General features: G+C 39.8%; 1 protein-coding gene across 1 annotated transcript in view; it reads right to left on the reverse strand.

The window, feature by feature from the left end:
• The window catches only part of LOC117521243 (nucleolar protein 9), a 30,685-nt gene extending 19,232 nt beyond the window's left edge, over positions 1–11,453 (reverse strand). The window contains exons 1-6 of the mRNA XM_034182576.1: positions 11,387–11,453; positions 7,335–7,646; positions 6,948–7,184; positions 4,258–4,464; positions 2,652–2,759; positions 2,094–2,347 (exon numbers count right to left, since the gene is read on the reverse strand). Of these exons, the coding sequence (XP_034038467.1) occupies positions 2,094–2,347; positions 2,652–2,759; positions 4,258–4,464; positions 6,948–7,184; positions 7,335–7,590 (1,062 nt within the window). The 5' untranslated portion in view covers positions 7,591–7,646; positions 11,387–11,453. The remainder of the gene's footprint in view (positions 1–2,093; positions 2,348–2,651; positions 2,760–4,257; positions 4,465–6,947; positions 7,185–7,334; positions 7,647–11,386) is intronic.
• Between the last annotated feature and the right edge of the window lie 271 nt (positions 11,454–11,724).

Here is an 11,724-nt window from a genome sequence, read left to right on the forward strand (position 1 = left end):
TAATTGTCCATAGGTGTGCATGAGTGATGTTCTGCCACTGTTATTACTGCCACCAATTAACTTGGGCAGAGATATGTTTTTGCTTGTTTGTCTGTGAACAGCCTGGAACCCACAATTTTTGTTATGTCTTTATGATTTTTTTTTTTTTTTTACAGACGATTCAGATGTTGATAGGCAAGTCAATTCTCAAGGTCAAAGTCAGGAAAAATCTTGGAAAATTAGAAAAATCCCTATCCTTTAACACTGAATGAATTTTCAAAAATTACTATGTCAAAAAAAGATGGATTTTTTTTCATATTTGAGAGTGTTATGTAGGATGGTATCCTTTATCAATTAGCAAAGTTTGATCCAGATCCTGATCCTGTTTCCAGACTTTCTGACCATTTAAATTTAGCACTGAAAACCCCATTTAAATGTACATTTTACACTATATCTTAAGCTAACATGCCCCAATCACTCTCATAATTGAAAGTGAGGTGCAGACTGGCACTCACTATCTCCTGACAAAGTTTGATCCGGATCTGATCTGGATTGTGGATTTTGTGGACAATTTAATATTGAAAAGCCCTTTTGGTGTACATTTTGCATTATATCTCAATCAAAGGTGCCTCACTCACTCTCATTTTTCTGTTATGGATTTACCTACACCACAAAAATTGGATGGAGGTTCCAATTTTATGCTTGTTTGTCTATCTTCCAGTTATCAGTCAGAAACCAAGTGCCAAAAAGCAATGACAAACTGTGCATAGAAGACATGACCAACATTCTGTGAAAATTATCTGAAAAAGAATTCAGAAACCAAAAAAGTTGGCCTGACAACACCACAAAAAACAAACAAACTTTGATTCAAGTGCATGAACTAAATACATACTCCTGACATTTGATCACACCTGTGTGCTTGCTCATGGATGACTAATTTCCTGCTTTTAAACTCAGATAAAACTGAAGTTACTGTACTTGGTCCCACAAATCTTAGAAACATGGTGTCTAACCAGATCCTTACTCTGGATGGCATTACCCTGACCTCTAGTAATACTGTGAGAAATCTTGGAGTCATTTTTGATCAGGATATGTCATTCAAAGCGCATATTAAACAAATATGTAGGACTGCTTTTTTGCATTTACACAATATCTCTAAAATTAGAAAGGTCTTGTCTCAGAGTGATGCTGAAAAACTAATTCATGCATTTATTTCCTCTAGGCTGGACTATTGTAATTCATTATTATCAGGTTGTCTTAAAAGTTCCCTGAAAAGCCTTCAGTTAATTCAAAATGCTGCAGCTAGAGTACTAACAGGGACTATAAGGAGAGAGCATATCTCACCCATATTGGCCTCTCTTCATTGGCTTCCTGTTAATTCTAGAATAGAATTTAAAATTCTTCTTCTTACTTATAAGGTTTTGAATAATCAGGTCCCATCTTATCTTAGGGACCTCGTAGTACCATATCACCCCAATAGAGCGCTTCGCTCTCAGACTGCAGGCTTACTTGTAGTTCCTAGGGTTTGTAAGAGTAGAATGGGAGGCAGAGCCTTCAGCTTTCAGGCTCCTCTCCTGTGGAACCAGCTCCCAATTCAGATCAGGGAGACAGACACCCTCTCTACTTTTAAGATTAGGCTTAAAACTTTCCTTTTTGCTAAAGCTTATAGTTAAGGCTGGATCAGGTGACCCTGAACCATCCCTTAGTTATGCTGCTATAGACTTAGACTGCTGGGGGGTTCCCATGATGCACTGAGTGTTTCTTTCTCTTTTTGCTCTGTATGCACCACTCTGCATTTAATCATTAGTGATTGATCTCTGCTCCCCTCCGCAGCATGTCTTTTTCCTGGTTCTCTCCCTCAGCCCCAACCAGTCCCAGCAGAAGACTGCCCCTCCCTGAGCCTGGTTCTGCTGGAGGTTTCTTCCTGTTAAAAGGGAGTTTTTCCTTCCCACTGTCGCCAAGTGCTTGCTCACAGGGGGTCGTTTTGACCGTTGGGGTTTTTCCATAATTATTGTATGGCCTTGCCTTACAATATAAAGCGCCTTGGGGCAACTGTTTGTTGTGATTTGGCGCTATATAAATAAAATTGATTGATTGATTGATTGATAGGGGTTGGTAAGGTTAGACCTTACTTGTGTGAAGCGCCTCGAGGCAGCTTTGTTGTGATTTGGAGCTATATAGAATGAAACAAATTGAAATCGAATTGAAGTGTACTTCCTCTCTGACCTAACTCCAGGAGCAGCGCTGCGTGTTGTCAGGTACTCCATGATGGCTTTGAGGAGCCGTTTGCAGAGTATGGGCCGTTTTCTATGACACACTGTCAACATGGTCTGGAACACTGCACTGGCAACCGCATCTGTCACACTTACTAGAAACGTGAAGAAACAGTAAAAGACTGAATAAACAAACAAATAAAAATTCCTCATATCACATTATATCAGTCCATATTCTGTAAATGTAACACAGAACAAAACAGCAGTTACACAACTGTTCAACAATGGATACAACAACAACTAAATGCATAGTTTAGATACAATATGAACAGTGACTACACTCAAAACTGATAAAAAAAAACAGCCAACTTGAAGTAGTCTTACTTGTACAGGTAGTAATATTATTTTGGATAACATAGCTAATTTACATAAGTTTTTTTTTTATTCAGAATGACTCACCTTGAACATTGTTCATTAAAGTATCAGTGAGACTTTTCAGCTCATACCAAAAGGACGTGGGAATCTCAAAGTCAGTCAGCTGAGGGACAATGTTACGTTCATTTGCACCTAAAAAATAACAGAAATAGGAAGAGGCACTTAAATTGGCAAATGTTCCTCCAAATCGCTACATAATGTAATTTGTACCATATTTTCCAGAGTATAAGTTGCACCTGTCCAAAAATGTGTCATTAAGAGACAGAATAAAGTACCTAAGTCGCAGGACCTCTCAAACTAGTAAAAACAACAAAAAAAGTGACATATTCAGGAAAATACGGTGTACCTTTGCATGTTTTCATATAGCTAACAGTACCATGGATGGATATGGGAACTGAAATTACACTGAAATCAATTCCAGATTGGTCATAACCAAAATATCAAAAGATTTTTTGACAAATCAGTGCTTAATGAGCTCACTGAACTGCCCAGAAGATACGACTGTTGTAAATATCAACTTCAAATTATGTCACCCACACACACTGAGGAAAAAAAGATAGAGCTAGTACTGACAAGTGCTGAATTTTGGTTCATTCAAGTGATCAAAAAAAAAAAGAAGCAGAATCACCAGAAGAGCGTCTTTAGGAGGCCAGTCGTGCCAACTGAGCAGGATAATCATTGAACCCACACACAAATATGTAGATACAGATATTCAACAACTGTCTGACAGCAAATGATGGATAACTTGGTGTGTTCCGATTACTTAACTCCATTTGAAGGAGTGGTCACAATATATGTATTTGTATTGAACTGTACACACGACGGTTCGGTGTACAGAAATGTACTCAGAATACACGGTACGACTATGCACAGTATGATTATATACACACATGTATATGTTTCCATAAGTCAGTGACATTTCAGCAAGCTGCGCTGCTCCTGTCCACAGACTGAAGCCCTCTAGGCTGAGCCCCGAGCCTGCTGTCTGAGCCGAACAGAGGCAGCCATTTGAAGCAACTGGCCCCATTATTCCACCCAGAAACTTTGGAAGCATAAATGGAATTGTTTAATTTACCTTTTTCTTTAGAATTATGAGCCTAAAAGTGAAAACGAACCATGCATTTGTACAATGCATTTATGTTGAATCACTGTCTCCGGATTAGATCAGTCCACTGCAATGTCACCAACTTATGGCAAACACAGATGTTTTATATGGGTTAGTTTAAAATTCTGCCTATAGCAACACTGCGTACAATGATTTCAAAACTGCTGATTGAAGTCTGTCATTTGCGCAAAAATCAAACACTTAAAATGGACAAAATTTTGAAGCCAGTCTGATTCGATACATACCGTGACAAAAAAAAAAAAAAAACACAGCAAACCACTTAACATGCTGCACAGTGAATTCATCCCAAGACAAATAACAAGAGACGTAATCCAATTCAGGAGTGTTTGACGACAAAAATAAAAGTTTACATTTAGACTTTGTCTCACGGTGCTGAAGTGTGACAGAAAAACTGAGCTCGAACCGTGACGTCTAAACCGCGATGTGAACAGAACCGTGACTTCTGTGTCCCGTGACACCTATAATTTTATGGTTGGTAAGCTGTGATTCTTTGTGTTTATTTACCTGGCCGAGGTTCTGTGCGGGGCGGTCCAAGACAGCCGGCCAAAACGTGTAGAAGGGTGCGGACCACATGGGAGCCGTGGACGTGTTTCATGAAGTCTGCGCAGTTGTCTCGCACTGCCTTACTTAAAGACAACACCTGTGCCTCCAGTACACCACAAGCCTCCTCCTCTTCTTCTGTGGTAGCACATGGATCCTTCACCGACGGCTCTGACAATGACGCAATGGAGAAACAGAGCTACTGTAAAATGCAACTTCAATGGTTTACTACTTTTTTTATTATTATTATTTACCCTTGCTAAGGAGGTGAAGCTTTCACCCAGGTATTTTGGCTATTCTGTTTGCTGTACTACCCACAAACTGCTGAACAAATAACTATAAAACTGTGAAAAGATTATAGCCAGACCAAACAAACATTAAAGCAGGATAAAGAAAATTTTCTAAATTCATTACTTCCAGTGCAGTACATGGTGTCTTTACTAATGCCTGTTAGGAGGAGGGCTCAAATATTTTTCAGCTCTTCATCACTAGATCTACAGATCAACCAACACTGCTCTTTCAAACGACCTGCAAAATATTTGTGTTACTTGAGACACAGTGAGCAGTGGATCGTAGTAAGATGGTATTTTTATGAAACACCCAAAAGCAGTAGTCACTTTAACTAATCCTGTCATACATATGATAGATAATTAGCAAGTGAAATTGTATCCAGATACAATAACCTTGACACTTGCACGCATTTAACTCCTGCACTGCCACACAATTTGTCGTGACAACCCCAGCACGCTTTGTGCCGCTGGACGCTGTGTATATAAAATAATTTCATAGTGGATTAATCATTTTCTCTCCGAGTTTGGCTGATGAGAACACCTCCAATCACTTCCGGAATCACAGAGGACCGTTTCAGCTGCAGGTTTTCTCTGTCTCTCTCTCTCTCATGATGCGCTTCATGAGGTGGAGAATGCATTTGTAATAGTCTAAAAGGTAACTATTTGTAATGTTTATACTGTAATGGCTTGGTAAAACAGTTGCATGTTCATTCCTTCTATGAGTATCTGTAAAAGTATGTTTATGATAGATTCAACATATCATCATAATCATTCAGATGAGATGCGCTGTGATGCACTGACGCAATCACTCGCATTCACACTCAGTGTTTTTTAATTGTTTGCGCAATGTTCATGTGAAGTTCACATAAATAATGCATAATGGAGATTTTCCTTGCGCACTTGCACAAAGTCGCGCAGTTTACAAAAGGCTTACTCTCCTGCACGGCAGACTGCTTACCAGTGTGCAGATCAAATCTGTGCAAGTGTCAAGGCACTTTAACTTATACAGTCATACAACAATGATGTCAATGAATATGCTTTACTAGAAGAAACGGGGCTGCAAACATGCTGTAATAGTGATCATCTCAATGCAAAAATTGTTGAATTTTTCAGGCTTGGTGGAGGAATACACTCCAAAGAATGCTACTAGAGCTTCATTACACAAGGTGTGTTCTCAATCATCTCCTACAAACCAAGTAAGTGTATATTACTTTTCTTGTCAGTGTCTTTCTAAACATTTCAAACATCACAATTTCCTGCAAATCCCAGCTACAATTAGTGTAGTTTATACTTATTTGTGAAAAAGCAGAAATGTGGTATAGATATTTAAATATTTGTATACTTTTTATTTTTTAATGTTTTCTCTTTTATACACATATATAATTTACCGTGTATTTTATCCACCCAGAGATGGATGTGGTGTCTGCTTTGGTAACTCTCCTGTCCTGTGCACTGGCAACATTTCCTCTATATTGTTTTATAATTTCTGTCTGTAGCATGGCCCAAACAGAAGGTCACCCCTTTGAGTCTGGTCTGCTTGAGATTTCTTCCTCAGAAGAAGTTTTTCCTTACCACTGTCGCCTGTGTGCTTGCTCTGGTGGTTGGTAAGATTAGACCTTACTTATGTGAAGCACCTTAAGGCAACTTTTTCTTGTGATGTGGTGCTATATTAGGGTGATTCTTTAACTACGGGCACTATTGGCCTTGTAAATGTAATTTCCACCACACCATTGCCTTACAATATAAAGCGCCTTGGGGCAACTGTTTGTGATTTGGCGCTATATACATGTGCTCTGATGTCACTGTTTATCTCCATAGGAACTACCCAAACAATCTTTCATACAAACTGTTTAAAGGGACATTACAGTGTTGTGGTGGAAATTACGGCAATAGTGTGGGACAACTACATTTTGTTTAAAAAAAAATAACAGTTGTATGACATTGAATACCCCAATTATGTTACTGATATTTTTAAAGATATTTTAAAACATTAGAAAAAAATGTTTCTTTACCATTCATTTTTATCATTTTATTTTGTCCCACACCCAGATCAAGTCTGGGTGTGGGACAAGCACAAAATGGCAATATTTGCATATAATGATGCTGAAAAAAGGTGAAAAAGTCATCATAGACTACTAGAACAAATTTCTTAACACACTTTCATTGTAAAGATAACTATAAAAGTGTGAAATTTCCCCTTTTTTCTGTTTTTCATACAATATGATCAAAGGACATAAGTGCCCATAGTCTACAAATCACCCATAAATGAAAATAATTGAAAAAACTGAAAATTGAAATTTTATTGGGCTATGGACCCCATAAGCTGTGTCCTAAGCAAAATCATAATTAATATATCAAACTTACCTGTCCACCTTGAAATTTGCCTGAGTGCACTCTCCACGACGTGGCCTCCACACCGGTCACAAGAAACCATCTTAAATTCTGAGCCCGTTTCTCTACCCATTTCTGCCAGAACTTCCCCAACCTGGTCAGTGCTCGCCAATGGGAGCAACTGCTGCAGAGTGATGCTTCCCGTCCGATCCGTCGCCACCAGGGCTGCTTTACCTTTTACTTCTGTGAGGACATTTTCTACAAACATCCCTACAAGGGATATTGACATTGAAAATCAAATAATATGCCATTAGAAGCAAAAGACAATACCTTACACCTGGCATAAATCAGGAATTGGATCACACAGACAACTTCCAAACCTGTACTGTCCTGTCAGACCTTTTTAAAAATAATCCTCACCTCGTTCCTCATCATCTTCAAAGCCTTCACTGAGTCGTTCTCCAACTCTCCGGAAGTAGCCCACACTTAAGGCATCCAGGTGCTTGCTAGTACCATCCCCCTGTCCTTTATGACCTTCTTTATCTCCATCCTTCTTCTTTTTCCTCTTGTTGTCTCCACTTACATGATCTTCTTCACCAGGGTTTTTTCTCTTGTTTCCTTTCCCCTTATGTGGCTTTGTCTCAGCTTTCTTCAACATAATCCCAACCTGGCACATAGATCACAGGAGACCGTCTTAGTCCTGTTAAAGGTGACTTTGCCTTTATTTTCTGTCTGAAAAAGGCAGCAGAAGACAGGACAATGTGGAGGCATTATTGTGTATCTTAAGATAGTACCACTTGCATTGTGAGGGACCATAAGCTTCAACATTTTGAACATGTGGTATGTTTTTCTGTGCATAATCCAGCAAGCAGGAAAGTGGAGAAGGTCAAGAGGATGCCCACGTTTCACCTGGATGCAGGAGGTACACGGTTATTTTGGAGATGTAGGAATAGACCAGTTGCCTGCCTGGATGGTTGACATCCAGGACCCAAGAAGGTTCTGTGGTGTTGTGGATGCAGAGAAGTGCAGAGATAGCACAAGCTCCCAGATCTGACTTGTGAAAAAGTTGAAATCCACGTCAGTGAAATTACATCTTTTTAATTAAAGCAGTTAATATGGTTTGCTTTAGCGGCTTAATAATAAAGATTTAACCCATTGAAAGGATGCTGTTAAATTCAATGCATTCAGGTTTCACCCTGCTTGACACACACAAGCATGGACACACACATGCGTCTAAAGATGTCAAGTTTTTGACCAATTTTTATGAATCGTTATTGACTGAGCTATTAATTACCAAAATAATAAGCAATAGTGGGCTCAGTGGCCACCAGGATCCCAAGATTAGCAGCAAGGTATTCGCATGCCAAACAAAAGGTTGTTTTGGGTTTTTTTTCGTTAAACTGCACAAGGTTTTCTTTTCCCTTTCCTTATTTGGTTGGAATGACAAATAAACTGAACCTTGCACCTTGAAGAATCAATAAAAGCTATGTTAAATGATGCCAATATGGCCAAAATAGGACGATTATTGATCCTCACCTGTATCTATCAGAGTCCAAAATTTTGGAGCTTAGGGTGTTATTGACAGGAACACTCACTGACTCCATGTAATCACGGGGTTTCCATATTTCTCAGTCCTCCAACCTCATAACAACCATTTCTCCCACATCTCCAGAAGGGAGCCTCAAAGCATTCTTATTCATGTCTTATCACTAAAACAGCCCTCTCAGCCCAGCCAGATGGCCAAAGATCAGAGGTCATACAGTAACCAACATAGAGATGTAACCACAGTGCCCTGTTTTGGAAGGGCACAGAGCCCTTTGTAAGCAAATATACTTTTTAACAAAGAAAAGAGAGAAAATTATCATTTCTTTTCCTGTTATTATACTTAACCAAAGATGAAATTTATATTTCAATTTAATCATCCCACATCCACATCCAAAGACATGCTGGTTAGGTGGAGTGGATACTTTAAATTGTCCTTAGGTGTGCGTGAGGGTGTGAATGTTTCTCTATATGTGGCCCTGTGACAGGGTGTGCCTTGCCTCATGCCCTATGACTGCTGGGATAGGCTCCAGCCCCCCACGACCCTTAATTGGAGTAAGCATTTGTAGATGAGTGAGTGTGAGGTTTCTTTTGTGTGATGTTATGAGTCTTTTTTTACATAATCTGTTTGTGCATGTTTAAATATTATTTGTTAATTATTCATGAATTGCCATGGTGTAGGCAGTGTTTTTGTTAAGGCAAAGGCTATACGCTGAGTGGATCCTTGTCATTTGATTGGTGCTTTGTATGTCACATGACATGGATTAATTCATCCCATTTGTGTTGCATTGCATTTAGAGTGTGGCTTGGTTCCATTTAGAGTGCAAATTTGGTTCCATACATTTGGTACCACTGCACTCTGCACGCACGTGATCGCACGATCACATGCCCATGCAAATGCCCATGCAAAACACAAATGCATGTTCGACATGTTCCACCTGTTTTGAAGATTTTTTTTTTCCCACTGTTACATTTTGATGCCCAGCTTGGTGAACACGCTCAGAGGCGACTGTCCAGGAACCCGTTGTTCGGTTCTAGCTGGTCTGGTGGTTTTCAGGTTGTTAAAATGTATAAATGTATGAACACATACATTACACACACACACACACATACATATATACACTCAAATTGTTATGGATGGACAGATTTTGTGTTTGTGGATCCTGTGGATGTTTTTATTTTATTTTTGGGAAGTCGTGTGATCCACACAGGTGTATATCATCAACGTACCGGTGTATATAATTAAAATGGCCGCCTCATTGTACCGTGAGGCAGTCGGAGTCCGTGGACATTTTTAAGTCAAGACTGAAAACCCATTTTTATTCTCTTCCTTATGTATATTTTTTATCTGTTTTATTTTATTATTATTTTAATTTGTATTTGAACTTTTTATTCATTTTAAATTATTTATTTAAATTTTATGCTGAATTGTTCCATGTGAGGTGCCTTGAGAGAGCTTTTGTTGTGATTTGGTGCATTATAAGCTAATTAAATTGAAATTGTAGTAGCTTTTTTTTTGTCACAGAGAAACTTTTGGCCTGTTGTTTTTCCTCCCATCATTTTTCAGCCTTGCACTGGGCGCACACACAGAACTGCTGCATTTCATGACTCTGTAACACAGGTGAACTGCAACCTGATGCACGATGTGCACACCGGCCGGACTGTGTGGGATTGTGTCTTTTTTGGACCATGTATGAAAAGCTCCTCAACTTCAAAGCACGTCCTGCTGCTGCACTCAGCCCACAAAGACGGAACCAGACAGCAAAAAGAGCACAGAAAACATCAACATCTGCAGCAGCAGGCTGATAACGGCATTCCCTCATGTGACTACTCCAAAAACTTGAAATCCTTCATGGTAGTCGTCTCCAAGATTTAATTTCTCACAATTTCGCTTTTGACCTTCGGGATCAAGAGATGACATGTAGTCTGAAGTCATCTTCCTGTGCGTTTTCTCAACCGCATCTGCTTGGAGTCTGGAGTTTTCTGCCTACCAGCCTGTGTGCTCATGCGCGGGAAAGGCGGAAGTAAACAACAACAGTGATTCCTTCTATAGAAACAGCTCCTATGAAACATCAGACGGCTGCTGTCATATAACATCCATCCATCCATTTTCTTCCGCTTTATCCGGAGTCGGGTCGCGGGGGCAGCAGCTCAAGCAAAGCTGCCCAGACCTCCCGATCCACACACACCTCCCCCAGCTCCTCCGGGGGAACCCCAAGGCGTTCCCAAGCCAGCTGAGAGACGTAGTCCCTCCAGCGTGTCCTGGGTCTTCCCCGGGGCCTCCTCCATAAAAGATTAAATCCACTACAGCAAAAGACTAATAGATTTATTTGTTTTATTTATATTTGTGCTAGTCAATTATACGAGTGAATTTGTTGTGATATCTCACCTTAAATTTCTGATTAAAGTCCACTAACTTCAGTTCCTTCCACAATCAATCAGTGTTTCAACATGGTCTGAGTCCACGCATGGGACAAATGCACCATCACAAGTACCGGACCAGCAGCTAGTTTGTACAGACCTTCAGCAACACTTGAGATGTGTCCACCTTAGGCTCAAATGTGTACTGTTTGGACCTTTAAGCCACTTTTCAAGGACACGGACCAGAACTTTGGAACCACTTTAGACCAACATTTTTATTTGGGTCAAATCAAGCAGTGCCCCAATCAGCAACAACTGTTACTGATACAAAAAAATTCTTAATAAATGGCCCATGAATTGTGTGTGATTTGTGAGAAGCTGTGACACATTTATTACAGAAAACTTGCTGCGGCAACACAGACAAGCATGAACAGTTCCACAAAGCCTCGCTCAGTAAATTTAGAAACGAGTGTAAATTTTGACACAATTAGCTGAGAGCATTGCTTTAATGCGTAGCGCATAAATGTTATAAATATTACATTCGTATGTAACGATGCAGTTTAACTCACGTGTAAGAAATGTGGCATCGACGATATCTCCAGCGCGACGAGCTGTGTCGCGACGTGATGACGTCACCAGAAATATGCGCTCCGCCATGATAGGAAGGTTTTTATTTATTCTTTGAATTTTATTGGCGGCTTGCAAACCAACATTGTGCATTACCGCCACCAACTGTTTAGGAGTGGAGCATTACTGGATTCTGGTGTATGTTTTTACTAATGAGAAATTGTGGAGATGAGGGAGGGGAGGCAAAAAAAAAAAAAAAAAAAAAAAAACGGGTGAGGCAGTGGCGGCGCCAGGAAATTTTTGTTGGGGGGTCTGAGGGGGAGCAGGGGTAAAAGTTGGA

Source organism: Thalassophryne amazonica, chromosome 12 (genome assembly GCF_902500255.1).
Source record: "Thalassophryne amazonica chromosome 12, fThaAma1.1, whole genome shotgun sequence".
NCBI lineage: Eukaryota > Metazoa > Chordata > Actinopteri > Batrachoidiformes > Batrachoididae > Thalassophryne > Thalassophryne amazonica.